The sequence below is a fragment of the Ambystoma mexicanum genome, chromosome 6q (assembly GCF_040938575.1).
Source record: "Ambystoma mexicanum isolate Mex_15411 chromosome 6q, UKY_AmexF1_1, whole genome shotgun sequence".
NCBI classification, from domain to species: Eukaryota; Metazoa; Chordata; class Amphibia; order Caudata; family Ambystomatidae; genus Ambystoma; species Ambystoma mexicanum.
Genome location: NC_090937.1, coordinates 976,804,147 through 976,827,211, shown reverse-complemented (window position 1 = coordinate 976,827,211; position 23,065 = coordinate 976,804,147). Strand labels below are relative to the sequence as shown.

General features: G+C 48.2%; 1 protein-coding gene across 2 annotated transcripts in view; it reads right to left on the bottom strand.

Moving 5' to 3' along the window:
- The window catches only part of TRAPPC11 (trafficking protein particle complex subunit 11), a 1,974,021-nt gene that overhangs the window by 202,008 nt on the left and 1,748,948 nt on the right, over window positions 1-23,065 (bottom strand). For both annotated transcript variants that reach the window (XM_069631477.1, XM_069631476.1), the window contains exon 28: window positions 8,132-8,265. In XM_069631477.1, coding sequence (XP_069487578.1) covers window positions 8,132-8,265 — 134 coding nt within the window. The remainder of the gene's footprint in view (window positions 1-8,131; window positions 8,266-23,065) is intronic.

The following is a 23,065-nucleotide window of genomic DNA, read 5'->3' as shown; positions in this document are numbered from 1 at the left end:
AAGATTTAGGACTACAGGTGTTTGGCAGTAAACCCACTTGGTAGCAGTCTGTACCACACAGATTCACTTGGTAGCTGTGGCTAAGCAGTCAGACTTCCCTCAAGAAGAGTTAGGCAGTATACAGAGTATTCACAATAGGTCAAGAGAACACAATAGAACAAGTAAACACTGACCAGGGCTTGGTGTAAAAGAGATATAATTATTTATTTAAAACCACATCTAGAAAAACACACAGGCACTAATAGTAAGCAATTCAAAAACACGGTCACTAAAAGATATACACTCCCTTAAAAGAATATTAGACAAGTCTTAAGCAAAGCCCCACTTATTTTCAGACAGAGGTGAGCGCTTAACGCAGATGGCACTCTAATAATTCGTTTTTAAAAGGGAGAGAAAAAACAGAGAATACATTGAAATAGATCCCAACACTTTTTCACGAACACAACAAGGGAGGAAGGCAAAGTAACACGAGGAATTCAGAGTCAGTAGGCCAGACACGCTTAAGAGGATCCAAACGAAATGTGTCCAAGGTCACACAGTTGCAGTGCACGAAAGTCTTGTAACGGTTCAAAAAGGAGTTGGACCAAAGAAAGGGACCAGTTAGAGGGTCGAGGCGGCCAGCCCAGTCCAGAAGGTTAAGGGGTTATTATTACCTTGTAGCAATCTTTAGAAAGGGAGGCCTGGAGGACACGGTACCTTAAAGTGGTGATAACACTGCAGCGGGGGCAGTTGTTCCTGGCAGCGGGTGCAAGTCGGTGCTTCGTCCGGGGGAAGGGAGGATCTCGTTGGGGAGGAAGACAGGAGTCCGTTGCACTGCCAGGGAAGAAACCAGCCGCAGAGTTTCTCGGGTACAAGGAGCGGTCCGTTGATTCGCGGTTCAGTGTGGCTATCCGGCTGCCGGGGTGCTTGGCACGGGCAGTTCGACCACAAACCGGTCTGGAGTGAGAAGAAAGAAGGTAAACTGGTTGTGCCCACCAGTCAGGGGAAGAAGCCTCTCCAGCCAGGAGATCTTCTCTGTCGTCGGGAAGTGGCGAGTCGGTTCCGCAGGGCTCCACCAGTGGTGTTGTCGTGGTAGGTCGGCTCAGCTTCTCCCTTGTCGGATTCTCAGGTCCTGTGGTGACTTCTCAAGTTCCAGTCCCCAAAGCCCTGCTTTTATGCAGCATACCCCCATTCACTCAGCCTAGCTGTCAATCAAACATGCTAAGTGGTGAGCCGGCCGGCTCACCACTTGGGCCAATCACACAAGAGTGCGACTTGAGTTACCAAAGTAACTCAATCCAGGGTGCCTAAACCCCCTCCGACACCCCCTGTGGTACCCAGACAGAGTGGCACCACTTTTGGAGGCTTCTGTGGAGAAGCCCGCCAAAAAGTGGAACAAAGCGCTCGACTTGGGTTGGAGTCACAGAAGAGAACACAAACGCCATTTTAGAATCGAGTCCTGGAAAAAAATACCAACCGGCGAATTAATATTAAATAGATAAACCGGCGGTATGTTCGAGGCTATGAGAATTAAATAATTAAAGTTGGTAGCCTCGAACAATGGGAAAATCCCATAGGGAAATATTTGCCGTCGAATATAAAAAGTAGTTTCCACTGCCACCAGCCAAAACTCGATCAGGGGGGATGGAGACGTGCCCCCTCGACTAACAGACCCCGGGGCAATCGAATTGCCCCGACCAGTATGTCCACAATATGATGGTTTGTACTGGTTTCTGTTAATAATTTGGGACTAGTAAAGCCAATGGTGACTTTACATGCCCTGGGAGACAGTAGACAGTCCCAGGGTATGGAGTCTATGGTGGGGTGTCACTATGACACCCCTGTGTTACTGCACGGAGGGTGCTGTGTAACACATCGTAAAAACACATGAGACCCTATGGAGTAAAGGACCCCCATCGCCCATAAAACACATTAACAGTCAAAGGAACACCATAAATCATGTCCAAGAGTGGGAGAAAGAGAGTCTCACTCTTGGCAGGAGAAAAGAAAACAAACTCCAGAAATCCAGCAAAGCTGCTGGGGGACTCACTAGGTTAGGAAATTCAGCCTAAAGAGAGAATTCTCCCTAACAAGGGTTAAGGTACTCTATTGTACGGTGTGTATTTTTCTTTAGTTACTTTCCTGTACTGTGTGTATCTTTCCCTATCACAGTACAGTATTAACTAGTATGTTTGCCAGGCTTTTTCTACAATATCACTGGAAGGCCAAATTAGTTGCCTCTGGAAATGCTCTTTCTGATGGATGTTCCCACCAGAGATACCTCATCTCAGTTATACTGTCCTTTCAACAGCAGGGGATGCCATGCAGCATTAGCATCAATGTGCCTTGGCGCTCTCAGTCTTCGCGGCCGGACAAGAGATCAGCATCAGCAAAAATAGCTTGCATTGCTCCTCATGATCTCAGTTACTCGTTTTCTTCCAGTGTTCAGCCGTATTGGGGCACACCTTGGCATTGAAAGAGATAAAACAGTCTAAGTTCTCGGATTGCAGGGTAGGAACGGAGAGTGATGAGGAATCCGTAGGAGAACATCCACCAGAAAGAACATTAGCTGACATAAGTAATTTGTTCTTCTAATGGATAGTGTCCTCCCATAGATTCCTCATTTTAGATAGACTCCCATAACATCACCAAATTGCTGGAGGAGTGAACTCCTTTGTTATTACACTAGAACATTGCGCAGGACAGGTCCTGCCAAGGGCGGGGCATCCTGACCTGACAGAGTATCCAGGCAATAATGTTTCTCAAAGGTGTGGATAGGAGCCCACGTTGCCGCTTGGAAGATCTGTGAAGCCGATGTAGAAGCCACACCTCTAGGTGAATGTGCTCTGCAGCCCTCTGAGAAGTATTTTCCCACCATAGAAATGCACTCAGATACGAACAACACAATCCATCTGGATCTGGTCTATTTAGTCACTCCTTTGCCTAAGGCGCTGTACTCGATAAATAGTTGATCTACCAGTCTGAGAGTACTACTTCTGGTGATGTAGAAGCTCAAAGCGATCTGCAGGACGAGCGCATGCAGCCTTTCCCCTTCCTAAGAAGGACGAGGTAGAGAAAAGGAGGCTGGTAAGCAGATTTTTGCAACAGAGGAAACTCAGACACCACCTTGGGTAAGAAGGAGGAGCGTACTCTTGTTGAGAAAATCGTGAAAGGTGGTTTACACGACAGTGACCGTCACCACTGCCAATACCTTAGTGAAAATGTTCGGGCGGAGGTGAACCCGAAAGGCAGTACTCAAAAATGGTAGTGGGGACGGCCGATAACAAACCTCAGGTACTTTCTGTGCTTCGTATGGCTCAGCACGTGAAAGTAAGCATCCTGTTATTTGAGTGATACCAACAAATTCTGGAGGTCCAGGACCTTGAGAATCTGTGATAATGTTACCATCTTGAACTTGTACTTCCTGAGGAACTTGTGCAAGCGTCAAAGGTCCAAGATGGGTCGCAGTCCTACATCCTTCTTTGGAAACAAGGAGTAAAGGTAGTACCATCCCTTGTTGCTTTCCACTTGAGGGACCATTTATATGGCGCCTTTCTCCAGTAAAGAGGATATCTCCTATTGGAGTAGCAGGTCAGGACACGAGGTTGCTGAATGGACAGGCACAGTCTGGAAGATGCCGTTGGGAAGGCAGGCAGTGACCTTCGGTGACCACCTGATGTGTCCATGTGTCTGGTTGATAGAGCAGCATTCTTTGGAAAGATGCGGCAGACGTCCCCTTACTGCTGTAGCATTAGAAAAGTTCTCAAAGCGCTTTTGCAGCCTCTTCAGAGATGGAGGGGACGAAGTGGAAGCGGGAAGAGATGTTTTTACCACCTCTGACTGTCAATGGTCTAGAAAACTATCTCTGCCCTTGTCTGGTAGCTGTTTGACCTTTTACTATTTGGCTGTGACAGCTGTAGTAACAAAAAAGGTTTGACTTTCCAGGTTTGGGTTGCGGGCTAAGTATATTGGCCCACAGCCACCCGTAGCGACATAGCAGCCGCTTTCGAGGTTTGCAACTTTTCCAGATGATAATCCCCCTTTGGACCAAATAAGTTGGAACCATCAACATACATTTCCAGCAGCATGGCTTGCACCCTGTACGAACCCAGACGTGCTTAGCCAGGCAAATCTCTGCAACACAGAGCTTGTACCCATAACTCTCTGCATGCAATCCGCCACATCCAGTCTGGACGTGAGGGCTTGGCACAAATCTCCCTTGCTAATCGCCCACAATGCTGAGGAAGTCATCTCTCATCTCGCCTTCGGAGACATGTTCTGCAGTCTCTGATAAAACTGCCCACAGGGTGTATTTCACCAGGGCGCATGTCGTATTAATAGCTCTTAATGTCATGTTGCCTGATGCAAAGATTTTCGTTGATAAGGCATCATACTTCCTATCGTCCCTATCAGGATATCATAGATGTGTATGTGCTTGACTTGGCGCCAAACGTTGCTGTCTGCACTACCAGGACCTCGAGACTGGGGTGCTTGGATAACAAGCCTCGGTCAAATGACGCCAGCTAACACTTCCTTTTCAGATCCTTGGGCACTGCTTGTGCCGAGCAGCGTTTCTTCCAAAGATTCAGCAAGCGATCTTTAAGGACAGCATGGAAGGGTAGAATAGGTTCCACCTGTGGGCCTCTGTCTCAAATATCAGTGAGGTCATATTCCGAGATTCCCTTCTCAGGAGGACTCCAATGTACCTGTGACCTTCGTCATTAACTTTCTGTATGAAGCATTAGAGGGCTCATGGGGATTTTATTGTTTGAATTCCACCTCGGGGGAGGGATCAAGGACAGTCGCATCTTTAAATTAATGGCCAACACAGTTATCTTGAATCTTCTGACTGAAATTCTCATGTGGCGTGAGAGGAGAAGGGCTCGAAGCCAAACAGGATCAGGTCGCCATTGATGTCGAAAATGCTTTGGAATGCCCTGATCAAGTATTTTCTAGACTGATGGGTGTTTCTCAATTTCGAGGGCTCTCAAGGATTCTCTAAGGCTTATGCCGTCCTCAGGCTCTTGGTCACAAGGGGAGGGCGCATCTCTGACACCCTGCCGTCTTTATCAGGTGCAGTGGGCTCAATCATCTGCAATTGCATACCTCCCGAGGAGGAAGCCAGGGATCGGCCCATTTTTTAGAAAGCCTATATAATTTACAATGGAATTCCTCCCATTTTTCCCCCGATGCAGATTTGTTGGACAATCATACCCGTCTGTTAGGTTAGTACTCCAATGTCAAATATCTGCGCCTCTTCTTATTTGAGGAAGGGGATGACGAGTGTCTGAATTCACTTTTCGAATGGGACCTTTTTGTATTTTTTCTAGCTCTTTTTTTGGATTTTGGATCTCTCCAGCAATCATTCGACAGTCTCAGAGCTTTTCCCCTCAGAAGGTCTTTGCTTCAAAGGGGTTGTGCTGGTCGATTTCGAATCCATACACGTGACAGCTAATTTTGATGCACTCTCTTTCAATGCCTGGTCATCATTTGGCATGAACCGCAATAGGCCATGGCATGTTCGAAACCGAGGCATAACGGCAAACCTTATGAGAGTATTTAGAAAAGTCTTTCCGAGCCGTTTTAGGTAGTTCCTGAGAAGTATGCTGGGCATGCAGAAAAAGGAAACTGAGATCAAGGTCAGAGGGGATGGTGCAAGATATTTGTACCGACGCTGATGTCATGTCCAGCCTTCGAAAACTGAGAGGGCCGGGGGTCACAGAATCTCCTCCTGTCTAAAGTTTCAGAGATATGCTGCCACAGGATGGTATATCTAAAATGATAAATATGTGGTAGGACACAAACAATCTGTTACAAGAGGGCCGGGGGTCACAGAATCTCCTCCTGTCTAAAGTTTCAGAGATATGCTGCCACAGGATGGTATATCTAAAATGATAAATCTGTGGTAGGACACAAACAATCTGTTACAAGAGTGGGCTATGGAAAACACAGTTTTGAGTGCTGTGTTCTCCCCGTTTGCGAGGGACCATGACATTAACAGGTTTGTTACCTTAGTGCTTAGTATCTCAGCTGCAAGGACTTATCAGTTCCTGCGTAAGTGCCGGCAACTTCACGGCTGCCCCTGCATCCAAAGTTCCTAGAGAATGTTCACATGACTGTGCAGCTAGTGTCCATTTTTGCACCTCCTAAGAAACAATGATGTATCTTTTAATGCTTGCTGCACAGCTCCAGCAGTTGGTCAAGCAAGAACCAGATGAGAAAGAAACACCAATATCTAGCACATACTTCAAAACAGTCAACCCAACAAGATCAAATATCAACACCATCATCCAAGTGCCCACCTGCCTCTGCACTCGACATCCTGTCCATGCTCCATACGTTCCATGACTTTAACCCCAGAACCGCGAATACCAATGCCAGCACTGCTCACACAGTATGAAATGATGTACTTACTAAAGGATGACTTTTAGGTTGTGTCAATATATTTATTGTAAATACATAAAATAAAAACAAACTTTTATGTGTAGCTTAATATTATTACTATGTTTTCCTCATTTTTCTTTGCACACAGACTTTTTTTTAGGGTAATCTCAACTACTGTAATTTATAGAGTAAGCTCTCCCTTGTTCCATGCCTCCCCTCTTGATACCATGAAGGGTGTGTAAAACATTAATTGGCATCCCACACTTCTTTCCTGCATCCAAAATAAATTCTGCAATACAAATCAGTTGATTAGGCGCACATCAGGTTCGAAAGCCTGGTCCCCCAATCTGTCACAGCAACACCAGGTAGGCACGCAATCCTACAACATAACCTGAACATCTAAGAACTTGAAAGCACTGCCTATGTAACGCTCAGGGACGACAAGCAGGCTAAATGAGCCCTAAATTGTAGGCCTCAGCACTCAGTCAGGTGTAAATGAATGGGGTGGAGGGGGGGGCAGCTTTCAACTGAAAAGCACTTTTTAAGTATGGGGGAGCGTGGGTTCGTGGTGAAGAGGAGATGGTTTCTCTGCAGTAGGAGATGTCTTCCCAAATGCCTCTGCAAGTTCAGCCAAGGATGCATTGGTTGTGTGCAGTAGTACATATAAATATGCCCCCTATATTCTGGGGCATGTACTCCTCTAATAATAAAACAGAAATGCAGCTGCATCTGTATTCAATCAAAACATAAAAAGAATTCCTGTAAAACAGTAGGGGATAAATACAAAATAACCAATTCTGTACACATTCAGCATGCGGTATCCAATGATTTCAGCGGAAAGAAACAGGTATTTTTCAGAGAAACAATTACAGCGAAAAAAAACTGATTTCTTTTAAAAAATGTATATGGGTGGGGTAAGGGGTTAAAATGGGTGGGGAGGGGGTTGGGATTTTTAAGCATAGGGAAACAGGGTGTTTGGGTGGACCCCACAAATTAAAAAAAAAATAAAGTCGGTATTCTTTCGATGTAAACGTTTCTCTGAAAATACCGCTCTGTAATTTTTCGTGATATAATCACATAGAACCTCAGCATGTTTATATCCCACGCTCAAAAGAGTATATTTTAAAACATGTAATGAACAGCAGTGGCAAATAAAAATAAAATCGAACGAATAAATACTTCCGATGTCAAATGTATTACCAAAATCTGGCTTCCAGTTATGGGACACCCACTTGAAGTACACACATTTCCCAAACCTGGTCCCTAATATATCAAAGATACACCATGTAGGTACCCAAATCCACCTCCTCGATTCTTACAGAGAATGACTGGTAGGTGAACACTTATGTGCTTGAAAACCCTGCTCTTGTCTGTCAGGGCCAGTGCTTGAGGGTGCAGCTGGTTCAACCCCCGTTAGATGACAAGCAGCCACACAGTGGCAAACTGATTTGCAAGGCTGTGTTTAGAGTGCATCAGAGATACATTTGGCCCAAAATAGTGATGAGATGTGTTAGACAGCCCAAAAACATATATGTACAAATGCCGCTCACAAACACAGTTAGTTTTACTGCATAAGCCCACTAATGGCCAATTTTAGATTGCCAGATCCAGGATGGAAGAGTAAAAAAGATGTGGGACGGAGATATCCATTTCAAAGTCCTCTTACAAAGGAAGAATGACTGAAGATGGTAAGATGTGTAGATTCCTGAACAATTACAGCACTAGTTAACAGGCATTGACATAAATATAAGTTGAAACATAGGTTTACCTGCTTTAGACCAGAAAACATGAAGGCATCACTGGGCTCAACAGCGATTTCGATATCTTGGACAAAACCGGTCTTGTTTTGCAGATGGTATTTGACAGGTAAAGATTCTCTGACACGGCCAAATGATGCAAGATCTATAGTTGATAAAAATGCAATATTCAATATCAGGTTGTATGGATCCAAATCAGAATTTTGGATTCAATACCACACGTAACAAAAGTTATAAATTCAAAAGTCAAACGTTATAAATTGCAATGAAAATTAAAAGGAGAATATGTTAGGCCTAAACAGTTGAATGGTTATCCTACAAAATCTAACACAGGCGGTATACCGCACTTTGTGTCCTGTCCTCTCAAGATATAGTACGCAACCTTTTGCCCTGAGAAAGTGCTGATGACCGAAATAGGTGTAAGCATAGCATGTTTTGTACAATAATATTGTTGCAACGAGTAACTGAATTAATACTTCATAAGTACATCACTTTATGTACGATTATTCCTCCTGGGTTAGTGTGGATTACACAGTTGTAGGAGTTCTATTGCATGCCACACATTCCAAAGTCCCCTACAAGAACACCATAAATTTCACTGTGCAAAGAGACCAGTTAAGTTTGTCTTCTCAACTTTGATCAAATAGGTTGTGTCTGAACACTTGAGAAATGATACTCAAACTCTACATTGGACAAAGGACAAGCAGATCATTGATTGCTACCTCAGGCAAAATACTGCACTTAATATATGCCCACGAGCACAATGCTGATGCTGTCAAAGAAGCATGGAGCTACAACAGAATAATAAGCGCAGCAAGAGCTAAGCAAGGGAGTCAAATAATGAACTACAAGCAGCTCGGAATTTCTGTAAAAAATGCCAAAATCATTATAAAGAAGGGAAATTATATTATGGAAAAACGAATTACTTTCCTCTTGGTACATTTTCCAATTTTTGGATTAGTTATTAAAGTTAGTCACCGTAGTGACTATAGTACTCACAGTCCTTAGTCCCCTTTCCTTCATCCTTGTGGGTGTCCCCCAACATTGGCCGACACTAGAACCTTTCACAGCAATACATGTGAGCTACTCCTTTAAATTTAGTATAGAGCGTGGGGGCGCGGACCCGGGAGTGGAACGCCCCAGAGCTCCTGCCCTCCGACGCCTCACCTCAGTCCCCTTTTGACATATCGGATGCTTGAAAACCTGGCTGTACTGGCAATTCTAGCCCCTGGCATACTAGTGGGGGAAAGTGGGTGGGACGTATGGAGGAAAAGGGACAAAGGACTAGGAGTACTCTAGTCACTACAGTGAGTAGAACAAGTTACTTACCAACTGGTAATGTTCTTTCGACTGGATGTTCCTCCAACGTATTCCACATCTTTGACATGCAATGTCCACAGCTGTGCACTTCGGAAACTTTTTCAGCAGAGGGCGTCCGGCGTCGATGGCGTCGGGTCAATGTCCCTCGAAGGTCTCCGTCGAGGACGACGTCACAGGATGTTATAAATAGGACGCATGGCGCCGGTAGCCTCAGTTTAAGTTTTTTCCCTCAGAATGTGTGGCACCAGTCTCATGCCTGCTTGACTGCAATTAGCCTTGCGGAAACGGAAGCTGCATTTGCATAGAACATTTACCTGAGGGGCAGGCCGGGAGGGCGATGTTGAATACGTTGGAAGAACATCCAGTCGAAAGTAGGTTACCAGTTAGTAAGTAACTTGTTCTTCGAACGGATTGTGTCCTCCAACGTATTCCAAATCTTTGACAGAATCCCAAAGCAGTACCAGTAAATGGAGGATGAAAAGAATTTAGAGTACCCAATTAGATTGCAGAATAAAGAACCGCCTTCCCAAAGGCCATATCCTGACCATGGATTGTATCCAGGGAATAATGTTTTACAAAGGTGTGGATGGAAGCCCATGTCGCGGCATCACAAATATTTCTAATAGGAACACCCCGCTGGAAGGCGGTGGAAGTAGCCACGCCCCTAGTGGAATGAGCTCCCAACCCATCAGGAGGGTCCTTACCCGCCAATCGATAAAATTCCGTAATGGTGAGAATAATCCATATGGACATGGTCTGTTTGGTAACAGCCTGACCCAATTGGTGTCCAGCACATCCTACAAAGAGTTGATTGTCCACTCTGACCCTGGACATCCTAGAAATGTAAAAGCTCAGAGCTCTCCTAGGATCCAACCAATGGAGTCGCTCCTCTTACTTACCGGGATGAAGAGGAAGGTAGAAAGATGGCAGAACACCTTTTGACTCAAATGGTGTAAGGGAGAAATCTCATAAATGGCTGATTTCCCTTACCTAATGAGTCCCTCAGCAGCTTTGCTGGATTTCTAGGGTTTATATTTTTCACCTGGTAAGAGTGTGAGCCTTTTTCCCACTCTTACATGTGTTTTGCTGTGTGTGTCTTTACCATTTGTGTGATCTTGGGCTCTGAGCCTCACCTACTCCATGAGCATCATTTGTATGTGTGTTAGACAACACCTTCAGTGCAGTGACACAGGGTTGTCTTTTAGACTTCCCACTGACTCCATTTTTCTGGGACTGACTACTGTCTCCCAGAAACATGTAAAGTTGTCATTAACATTATGTAGTCTCTTTAAATCACAGACCCAGTACAAACCATTTTACATGGAGTATTGGAAAAGGTTAATTCTGATCCCTTTTTGTCTGTTTCTCTTGGAGCACTGTTTCGCTCCCTTTTCATCAAGACTTGGCTGGTGGCAGTGGTAACTACCCTATTTTTCATACCGCGGTTATCTTATATAACCATGGTATTGTTTTAGGCTATTATATTTGCCTCAAACATAAACCCGCTTGACCAAATACATTTTATTTCGGCTCTGGTTGGATTTATTCGCCATTTGTTTTTGTTAAAGTTTTTCTCGTGTTTTACTCTGCGCGCCAAACCAGGTTTGGTCCCTTTGTTCGCCGTCTTTTTGCAGGCTTCTGCATAGAAGCCCTCCTTAAGGCGCCTGAAAGTCTGGGTAGGCAGGATGTGAGGGAGGGGTCTTAGGACACCTGCCACAGGTTCCCTTGGTAACCCAAGTCGCAGTCCTCTTTGATTGGCTGGGTGACTGTCCTTGCCAGGACAGCCACCCTGCTGTGTGATTGACAGCCAGGCTGTGTGAATGGGGGAAAACTGCATAAAAAGCAGGTCTCTGGGACTGGAAGGGCAGAGTCGCCACTGGAACGAAAGAACCAATGAGGAGCTGATGGAAGAGGACCCCTACAACGACTGAACCACCTGGTGAAGCCCTGCTGCAGGTCTGAATCTTCAGAATCCGACGACAGAGAAGGTCCTCCAGGAATCTTCTTCCCTTGAGCTGGTGGGACCAACCAGTTCGCACAAACTGCAAGCCAGGAACCCTCCTCTGGTCAAATTCGCTGTACAGAGCTACAGTGGGCCGGATAGCCAGGAAGGTCGGACCCTGCTTGGGTTTTAAGGAGCAAACCTTTTATTTGTTGCTTTGCTCTGCTGCTGGTTTCTTCCCTGGGTAGTCCAGGACCCTCCAGTCTTCCTACTTCGTGTCAGTCCGACAGTCGCTTCAGGAACCGCGAGCCTGCAGGAACTACCAGGAACGTCCGCCTCAGCTACAGCTTCCTCTCCGTTTTAAGGTATTGTGCAAATCCGGCTGTTCGTTTCATTCAGCCGCAGTGAAAGTGTTTGAAATCTTTCTCCAAACAGAGGGCTTGTCCTTCTCTTCTCTTTGAACTAACTTTTCTACCAACCAACCTCGTCCGGAATCCGTGGCACAAACTTTACCGTGAACTACCCTGAACCATATGATCTTGAGCAAAATACTTTTGACCCATTGACTTTGGCCCTAAGCCTTTTGTACCTGATTCTATCACTGTAGTTCCTCTTGTTCAATTGCCCTGAGTACTTACCTGTTGGTGTGGTTCAATTTCTATTAACTTTGTCTTTCCCTCCCTTTTAAATTGCTGGAGGGCCATTTTGGTCCCTCTTCATTTTGTGAGGTTAACTTGTCTGGAACATATTGGGAGTGGTGCGGTGTATTAAGAGTGTGATTTGTAAACTGCTTATAATAGTGTAATGTTATACAACTGAAGAGTAAAATAAATGTATATCCTTTTACTTGAAAACCTTTAGTCAGTGTTTGCCTGAATCATAGTAATTGCTGTCCTTTGTGTAACTATTTGATACTGCTCACTTACTTTTGAGATAAGTCTGGCTGCTCAGCCATCACTACCACTTTAACTGTGTAGTACAGGCTTGTACCAAAGGTGAATTTGTACCGTCACTTGTAGTCTTAATTGTGTGTGGTGTTCCCAAAGGGTACTGCATATAATTCTGCCTAACAAATGGTATTCAGAAACTACCTTGGGTAGAAAGGAGGGATATACTCGCAGTACAACCCTGTCCTTGTGAAACACAGTAAAGGGTGGCTTAGATGAAAGTGTCTGCAATTCACTCACTCTGCGAGTGGACGTAACCACAACCAAGAACACAGTCTTGAAGGACAGTAATGTCAAAGGACAAGAGTGCAAAGGTTCAAACGGAGCACCCATGAGAAATTTCAAAACAAAATTGAAATCCCAAACCGGCACCTGGAAAGGGGACGGCGGGAATACATTAGTCAGTCCTTTAAGAAACTGAGAAATCAAAGGAATCTTAAAATAAGAACATTCTTCAGACGAGCGCTTAAAGATAGACAGTGCCGCCAGATAACTTTTAATGGTACCTACTTGTAGGCCCCTGTGGGCCAAAGAAAGTAAGAAAGATAAAACCATAGGAATGGAGCACCGAAAAGGATCAACATTGTGATCTCTGCACCAGGCACAGAACTTACGCCAATGCCAACAGTACAGGGATTTTGTTGCAGGCCACCTGGCCGAAAGCAACACCTCCATCACGCTACCCGGGAGGTCCCAATCCTTGTACCTCGACCTTTCAGATAACAAGCGTGAAGGTTGAGAGTCTTGACCCCCCACTTGCGTGAGAGCAGATCCCTTCAGTAGGGAAGACAGCATGGAGGACAGATGGAAATTTCTAGAAGGTCCGGGTACCATGCTCTCCTGGCCCAATCCGGAGCAATGAGGAACATATGGGAACCAAACCTCTAACCTCTGCAACACTTGAGGAATGACGGGGACTGGAGGAAACGAGTACAGCAGTGGGAATGACCAATCCACCACGAACGCGTCGCCTAAGGCTCCTCTAGGAGGACATTCCCTTGAGCAGAATCTCTCGCACTTCCGGTTGACACTGGTGGGGAAGAGATCCACTTGCGGGGTTCCCCAAAGGACAAAGATCTCCTGAAGGACTTCCTGAGCCATCTCCCACTCGTAGGAGACTGTGCTCTGCCTGCTCAGAGCGTCCGCCGCCGCATGTTGGTCTCCGGCCAGATGAACTGCCGAGATCGAAATTTACTACTGAATGGCCCAGAACCAGAGCTGCATTGCCTCTCCGCACAACGGAAGTGACCCTACCTCCCCCCCCTTTTTGTTGAGGTAATGCATGGCCATTGTGTTGTCCGTCATAATCAGCGTTCAGGGCTATCCGGACGGCACAGAGCTCTAACAGATTGATGTGGAGTTTGGACTCCGACAGAGACCAACGACCGCTGGCGGTCAAGTCGTTGGAATGAGCGCCCAATCCTGTGGGCGAAGCATCCGTCACTACAGTCACCTCCGGCCACGGTTGCCAAAACTGTTCCCCCTTCATCAGGTTCCCTTCGTTGGCCCACCACAGAAGATCGTGGGAGACCGAGAGTGGAATCTGAACGGGATCCGACATCTTGCCGGAGAATTGTGACCGCTGTATCTTGAGAGCCCACTGCAGGGATCTCATCCGCAGCCGGGCCTCTGGCACCAGAAAAATGCAGGAGGCCATGAGGCCAAGCAGCCTTAAGAATTCGAAAGCCGGGAGACTCTGGGCATCTTGAAACTTGTCCTCAATGTGAGGAGCCCTTCCCTTGGGAGGCGAACACTTCCCCAAGGATGTGTCTAAAACAGCCCCGATATACTGGAGCTGTTGGGAAGGTGTCAGATGCGACTTCTTGAAATTGAGGAAGAAGCCCAGCCTGTGGAGGGTATGGCAGGTGACACCGAGATGATCCAATGCCAGCTCGGGAGAGCATGTCCGGATCAGCCAGTCGTCCAGGTAGGGGTAGACGTGAATCCCCCCTCGCCTGAGGTACGCTGCCACCACCACCATTAGCTTTGTAAAGACCCTCGGGCGGAGGTCAATCCGAACGGCAGGACCCGAAACTGAAAGTGCGAGTCACCAGCCGCAAACCTCAGATACTTCCTGTGCGCGGGATGAATCGGCACATGAAAGTAAGCATCCCTGAGGTCCAGAGACACCAACCAATCCTGAAGTTGAAGGGCCTGGAGGACTTGAGAAAGAGTAACCATCTTGAACTTGTCCTTCCTGAGAAGTTTGTTCAACCAGCGCATGTCCATGATGGGTCTCAATCCCCCGTCTTTCTTTGGGATCAAATAATAAGGGGAATACCATCCCTTGTTCCTCTCTGCTACAGGCACCAGTTCTATAGCACCCTTCACCAGCAGGCTCAAAATTTCCTGCGCAAGGAGCGGGTCCGGAAGCTTCAAAGAGAGGTTCCCCGGTGGATTGTCGTGAGGCCGCTGAAGGAAGGGAAGGCAGTAGCCGTGGCCAATGGTATCCAGAACCCACGCATCTGAAGTAATGGCACGCCATTCTTCGAGATGCTGAGACAGTCTGCCCCCAACCATGGCCTCACGACTGTTTGGAAGCGGCTGCGACAGTGCCTGAAGGCAAAGAGGCACCACGATTTCCACCACGGGTACTTTTTCGCTGGCCCCTTTGACTGATGGCCCCTCTCGTTCTACCAAAGGAGGAGTAGTAACGAAAGGAACCTCCCCTCCACTGCTTTCCCCTAGGACGAAAAGGCAGAGGTTGACGCACCGCAGAGCTTAAAGATTTTGCAGCAGCTTTTGAGGTCTGCAACCTCTCAAGGCTCTCGTCAGCCTTGCTGCCAAACAAATGTGCGCCATCAAAGGACATGTTGAGAAGACGGGCCTGCATATCTGGAGCAAACCCTGACTTCCGCAACCACGCAAATCTGCCGATAACGGTGCTCGCAGCCATGGATCGGCTAACACTGTCGGCCGTATCCAAACCCGACTGAAGGGATTCACACATGGAATATGCTCAGCCGTCAAAGAAACACAATTCCACAGAGTGTGTGAAACCCTTGCCAAGGCACACATCAAGTTGGCCGATTTCAAGGCCATGCTCCTAGCAGAAAATACCTTCCGGGCCCAACCGTCGAAGTGCTTGTCGTCCCTATCTGGAGGGATGGTAGGGTACGCCGCCTGCCTCGAGGTGGCTATAGCCGCCTGAACCATCAAACTCTCGGGAGTGGGGTGAGTAGATGGATAGCCGGGGTCGCTAACGCAAGGGAGGTATTTCTTGGTCAAAGACTTATTAACAGCCGGAAGAGATTCCGGGGACTGCCAAGTAGCTGCCACTCTTTTCTGCAAGGTAAGATGAAATGGCAAAACAGGGTCATAGGATGGACCTTGATCCAAGATGTCCGTCAGATCATCCTGCGCAAAGTCTTCAGGAGGACTAGACCAGCCCAGATACTCAAAGACTCGCGCCATCAGTCTCCTATAAGAAGACTTTGCATGAGCCCCAGGCTCAGGTCTACCAAATTCCACTTCCGGGGAAGTGTCCAGCTCACTTGCATCATGGAGGGTCATCCTCAAATCCTCCAACTGACTGTCTCCAGAAAAAAGTGGAGCATCATCAAGGTCATCAGGTTCCTCAACCTCAGACCTTTCCTCCTCTTCATAAATATAATCCAGAGGGAGTTGTAACCCAGTTCTGGGGACAGAAGAGGGCCTGGAGGCCAAAACCGGCCTCACGGACTTCGATGTAGCCTTCCTTGGAGGTTCCACAATATCCGGGTACTTCAATGGCAAATTCAGAGAAAAAATCCCCAAAGGCACTGATAGCGCCAAAGGCTTCAACGTCGAGAGCGTCGACAACCTCGACGTCGTGATCGCCGAAGGCTTCAGAGTCAACACAAGTGCCGACGGACCGTGGGCCGATACGATGGCAAGGTGTCGATGTCCGCCATCCCCGAGCAACAGGCTGCTGCGGTCTCGCCGGAGATGAGTAACGAGACCTAGAGACACGTCTCTTTTGACTCTTCAATTCATTGTCCGTACGGGACCTTGAAGGCTCCCGATGCGAGGCGCACCGTGTACCTGAGCTCGAAGGCGCGCGAGCCACAGTGCGAGACCAATCCTTGCCGGCTTCATCAGAAGGCGCGACCGGACCCGTACCCTGCAATTGAAAAATCGCTAACATGGATTGTTTAAACGCTGCCCATACCGCTGGAGCCGAGGACTTCGTAGGGCATGTAACCTTCCTCGAGGCACCATCCGGTGACAGCGCTTCCTAGAGTGCCGGGACGAGGAGGACGAATGGTGGGAACCACTCCGGGACCGAGATCCCCGGGACTCCTTCCGACGCGGAGAGTTGCCCCTCGAGTCGTCGGTGGAAACCGCCATTGACTTGGAAGTCCGGGACTTAACAGGCTTAGAGGCTCTACCTACCTGGAGCTTCCCATTCCGCTCCCGGAAGGCCGTGGCAGTCAGCGACTACCATTTCAAGCAGTCATCTGTGTCGTGCGACTCACCCAGGTACCAAACACAAATGTGGTGGGGGTTGGTGAGCGACATCTTCGACTTGCAGTCCCGGCAGGTCTTAAAGCCAGACCGCGGAGTCGGAGGGGTCGAAAAGAAAGAGATCGTAATGATGAACACACGAGGTGCGCATAGTCTCATGAAGTTAACACGTTCGCGGAAAAAACGGAACTGAAGCTATGGGCGCCGTGTGTCCTATTTATAACATCCTGGGACATCGTTCTCGACGCAGGCCTTCGAGGGACATTGACCCGACGCCATCGACGCAGGACGCCCTCTGCCAAAAAAGTTTCCGAAGTGCACAGCTGTGGACATTACATGTCAAAGATGTGGAATACCATGGAGGACACAATCCATTCTAATCTTTATTTACTTATACGTCCCGTCCCCTTTCCTCCATCGTTGTGGGTGATTCCACCGAAACAAGACAACTGGGTGGAGCTGTGGCTACATCCCTAATACTTAGGTACAAGAGAATGGGCCCTAGTTTATGAACACTCCTGCGCTAAGCTCTAGTTATTTTGTATTGCCATTGTTATCTATGCGAGGTCACAGGTTGGTTGAGGTTAAGTCACATCTCTTGGTATGGTTAGAGAAAAGGTCCTGTGTTACCTTGCAAGGGTATGTTCAGAAAAAGTGATTTCCACGCTAATTGCGGTTGGTACAGTGTAGGTTTTATTTCAGTGTTGACTCATGGTCCTAGTGATGGTCAGCCGACATGTGTTTCGACCTTGTGGGTCTTTATCAAGGCTAGGTTACAAATTGGTGGCTGTGGCCCCGGGTGGGGTCCCCTTGTTGTTTGAACAAGTTCCTGTGTGTTCACAGTCTTGGTTCTTTGATGGGCTTGTGGCTGTGTTTCCCCGTCCCGGCCGAGCAAATGCTGTCTCGATGTGTTCTGAAATAAAACCTACACTTCTGGAAGAGAGGTAACAAGGAGCTAGTGTGTAATTCCCACTCTTAAGTGTTGTACCCCAAGTAGCTGAGCTTGTCTGCGTCCGCATTGCTGTCCCCCAGGAGATGAACCGCAGAGATACAGATCCCCCTCCGACAATGCCCACTCACAGATGGACACCGCTTTCATGCAGAGGAGGGGAGACTGAGTGACCTCCCTTGTTCAAGTAGAACATTGTTGTCGAATTGTCGGTCCTGACCAGAACGCCTTGCCCCCGATGACAAGCAAGAAAGCCTTGAGAGCCAGGCCCACCGCCCTGAGCTAAAGAAGATTGATATGAAGCAGGGCTTCCTCCCAGGACCATAAACCGTGAATTGAATAGTCGTCCATATTCGCTCCCCAGCCCAGGAGGAAGGGGTCCATTATCACCACCAGGGATGGCTCCGGCTGAGAGAAGGGGGCTCCACCGCCATATTGGTGTCGAGGGGCCCCAGTGAAGATCCGGAACAAGGTCCGGGGGAACGGGCAGCCTGTCCGACTGTGCCCCTGTTTCCTGATCCCTGTTGGACGCCAGGCAGAGCTGGAGGAGTCATCTTGAGTCTGGCATGCTGCACCATGAGCATGCATGAAGCATGTGTTGGAATCACCATGCTGAGGTAGTCGAGTTGGCCAGAAAGTGGCAAACTGCCCTCCGGAGGGACAGTAGCCTGTCGCCGTAGGGAAAACCTTATGAACGGCCATGTCCCACCTGACTTAGAGAAACACAAGATCCTGGGAGGGGTTTAACTGTGACTTCCGCTGTTTGAGGGAAAATCCCAGTTGGTGAAGTACATCCGCTAGCTACTGGCCGGAGCAAATGGCCCCCTCTGGAGAGTTGGCCCTCACCAGCCAATCATCCAGATAAGGGTATATGGGGTGGCCATCCAAGCAAAGGAGGCGCTACTGCGTTCTTAAGTTTTGTGAACACACAAGGGGCCGAATTGAGGCCGAATGGCAGCACTCTGTATTGGAAGTGGTGCGGCATACATAATCTTGAACTGCAAGAACCGTTGCAGTTGAAAGATGGTGGTGTCTAGATACGCATCTTTGAGGTCTAAGGAACAGTGCCTTCACTATGTGAGCAGGAGCGATCATCTTGAAGCATTCGAGGGGTAAAGACAAGTTGAGGAACGAAAGGTCCAGGACAACTCTCAGGCACGCCCATTTGTTCTTGGGCACTGCAAAAATCCTGGAATAATACCCAAATACCCTGTCCAGAGGGGGCACCAGTCCCACCGCCTGCATGTCGAAGAGGAGCAGGATCTCCCACTGAAACGCAGGTGACCCTATCTGCAACAACCGAGGAGAAGAAGGGGGAGGGGGGCACTGAACCCTGTGGAGACTACTGACAGAAGCCAGGGATTCATGATAAAACGCATCCAATTACTCACAAACAGAGCCAGCCGGCCCTCCACGGGAGAACTGTAGTCCCTGACCGAAACATCATTGCTTTTTGCCTTCAAAGGCGGGAATGGAGGAGGGGGGAGCGAAAAAAGTCCCGTAAGGTCATCGTCTGCTTACTCCTATGCACACTGGGTCACCTGTATGATTGACTAGTTCTACGGTCACGAAACCCCTTGAAGCGGCTGAGGAAGCACGGCTTGAAGTCCAAACTGCCCCGACTCTGTGAAAAGGATTTCTGCTCAGACTTCGTTAGGATCGCCAAGGACTTTGCAGTCTTCTGGGTAGATGTCTTCTTTTTGGTTAATTCGTCATCTGTTGAGGAGTGCAACAGATCCAATCCCTCGAAAGGGAGATTGAGGATCCTATGCTGCACGTCAGAGGAAAGCTTCTTTGTATGCATCCATGCTGTCCGCCTCATCTTGGCACCCATAGAGAAGTCCGTACTGGCTGTGTCAATATGGGAGAGCGAGGACTCCATAAGATCCTGCGCAACCGTGCGCGTCTCTGCTAGACATGCCTTGAAGGAGGCCTGACTCTCCGAGGTAAGCATGAAATAAAGTCCCCAATCTCATGCCACAATTTCTGGTTCGCCGCCGAGAGGATGGCGTTGGCATTAGCCTGGCGCAGATGAAGACTGCGTTGAGATAACATCTCTTGCTGAAAGACTTGAGTACCTTGTCCTCTTCAGACAAGCAGTTGGAGGCGGCACCGGCTGCAGAAGACAAAGCTAATTTTGAATATAAAGACGTAGACGCAACGACTGAAGAGTGGAGCTGAGGGTGGGATGGTAGGAGGACTGGTTCCCCCTCCAGGAGCTGAAAGCACCCATCCAGCTCCCCAAAGGAAGAGGACTGGATCCGCCCTGTGCTGCTCTTTCTGAGGGCAATAGGGCTGCCAGAGGCCCAATGTCGGAATCTGAGATTGCCGCCGGCCGTGAAGGTTCAGCCACGTGCCTGTCTGTCATTTTGAGGACTGCGCCACACCCTGGTAGGGAGGGCGCAAAGGCCCTGCAACACGTGCTAGGTCTGACATAGCCGAGGAATGTTTGTGCCCCAACCCTGAAGCAGAAGTGCCAACCTTGCATGGGGTTCCGGTAGGCATAGGGCCATCAGCCAGCGGAAGTCGATTTGTCCCCCTGTGCCACGACCTCAGAGTGGCATATCCAGGACATTGTCCGACAACTCCCAATCCCTAATACCTTACCCTCTCAGTAGTCAACCATGGAGGTTCAGGCTGCTGAGGCTGGCGCCCAAATGAGAGAGCAGGTCTACCTTTGCCGGGATGCGGCTAAAATGGATATGTCCAGAAGTTCTGGGTACCATGACCTCCAGACCCAGTCCAGAGCGGCAAGAATCAACTTGCAATCGAAATCCACATTCTCCTGAGAACTAGCAGAATGACTGGGATCGGCAGGAATGCATAAAGGAGTTTGGCATTCCATTCGACAAGCAACTTGTCCCCCATAGCTCCTTGGAGTGGAAGTTCCCTGGAGCGTGACTACTCACACTTCCTGTTCACACTGGAAGCGTAGAGGTCCACCTGAAGAGTCCCCAGAAGGCAAAGATCTCCTCCAGAACTTCCTGGCTGAGCTCCCACTCAAGGGATGCCGAAGTCGGTCTTCTCAGAACATCTGCAATGAGGTCTCTGTCTTGGCAAGATGAGCCACCATCAGAAAAGTCTTTCTCCAGAGACTGGAACCACAGTCCCATTGCTTTCATGCATAGAGGTTACAACTCAACACTACCCTGTTTGTTGAGGTAGTGCATGGCCACTTTGTTATCTATCAGGATTAACACACTGTCACAGATGGCCTGAAGAAATTCAAGTCTAAAGGAAGGCTCAAGGGTTTTGACTAACAATTTCTTTGAGATGTTGGGAGGTGGTTCTGGCTGCTGGATAGTGTGACTAAATTGTTTTGTTTTTTAGCTGGTCCTTCAGAGTCTTGGGGCTCCCTCCACTCTATCACAGACATCACTGGCACCCAAAACCACCTGGAACACTAGAGATCGGTATCCCCCTACTGCTTAACTTATCCTCTATGGTGTGGGATGGCCTAAAAGTCAATGTTTTGCCTCTGCTACTCCATCAGGGACTTTGTAAGAGTTTTCCTATTCTAGTATTCCCCAAATAGTAATCTTTATAAATGAATAGTGCCTGCATATTCTCAGACATTCTCTCCTCTCTTTCACTCCCACTCCTCCCCCTGATCTTACGTAACACGATTTCTCAAGTCCCCTTCTCTTTCTCTCCATCGCCTCCTCCCGCTTCCTCATATCCCTCCTCTAATCAGCCACCTTCTCTTCTCATCTCATCTCCTACTGTTTCCTCCAACTTTCTCCTCTCGCTCACTGGTCTCTCTCCTTCACTCGGTCACCTTCTCCCATCACCTTCTAATCCCTCCTATCTCCTCTTCTCACTCTCCTTCTCTCCCCTCCCAAATTCTGTCTCCCTGGTCCCTCCCATCTTCTCATGATATTCTCCCACCTACCTCTGCCATCTTTCACATCCCCTTACCTGCTCTCTACCATCTTCCTCTGTTACTATTCCACTCACTCTCTCAAATCTGTCTCTCCAACTCAGACTGTTTCTCTTCACCCTCTACCATCTCACACTACCTCCTTCTGCTACACTTACACTCCCCTCCCCACCACTACCATTACCATTACCTCTTTCCAGCATTCACACAATCATAGATGCAGCCTTTCCACTAGGTACCACTCTTTCTCACACACAATACCTCACCTGCACTCCTATCCAACTCATAAGCAGATTTTTCAGTGATGCACCGCACCTGCCGTGCTCCTTCTGAAATTTGTGTCCAGTTCCATGCCTCCTGACCTCACCTGAACAGCCCAAACACTGACTCTTGCGGGTCTTTTACAGCGGATATTTGGTTTACTGCTTCTCGCCTCTCCCCCTTTGGTTGCACATTCTATCTGACTCTGGGGCCCCGTCTATTCCTGTTCTTTCCCCCAGGGTTGGACCACAGCTATGCAAGGATACAAAATCCCTCTTTAGCCAGTCCCCCTCTGGACTCCCAAAAATGTGAACACTCTGGTACAGTTTCTACTGGCATCTGTGTCAGTGCTCTGTCAATCCAGGCAGTGGTGCATAGTGCGGCTCTTTATTAACTGGCACAAGAAAATTCACCTGGGTTAATGTGTCGCCATTCTCCATCTGCTGGAATCACACAACATGACAAGCCTGCTTGACGCATAAAGATAACTTGGGCCAGAACTGAAGTTCTATGGTATTAGGTGACAAAAAGTGGTATCTGTCACTGCAAGACACAGAGGGGTGGGTTTCAGTAACAGCTTCTCTCCCTCCCCCCCCCCCGCCAACTCCTTTACCCCACTTCTGGGGTAGGACAGGCCCCGGCATTTCCCCTAGTAGACCTCCAACCATAGGATGGGATGGATCACTGTTCCCCCAGGCAATGTCAAGGCCCAAGACCCTGTCACAACACACTTACCTCGCACAGGTAGGAAAAAGGCAACTCTGGCCAGCCAGATAACCTGCAGGTCTAGCAAACTGATGCGTTCCCGAGCATCCTTTGGGGATAAAAGTCTGTTCCCTTTAAGATCTTACAAGTGCGCTTGAAAGCTTTCCATGGAGGCATCCATGACCACGGTCAGGTGGGGCCAGAGTTGCCAAAGCGACAGCGCTTAGAGCATGTTACCCCATAGGTCTCACCACAGGGGTTCCCAAAACACAGTGTGTGTCTGAGACTTGAAATGTCATCCTGGAACTGCAACCACCGATTCCAAAGTAGCCCCTGGGGTAACCTTATGCATGACTGGGTCTCCAGCACCACCAAGACGCCGGAAGAAATGATGCTGAGCAGACGCAGAAGGGCAGAGGATGGAACCAACATCTGCTACTGAATGATATGCACTGTCTGAAGGACGTTCGGTACTCAAGCATTGTGAGATAAAGC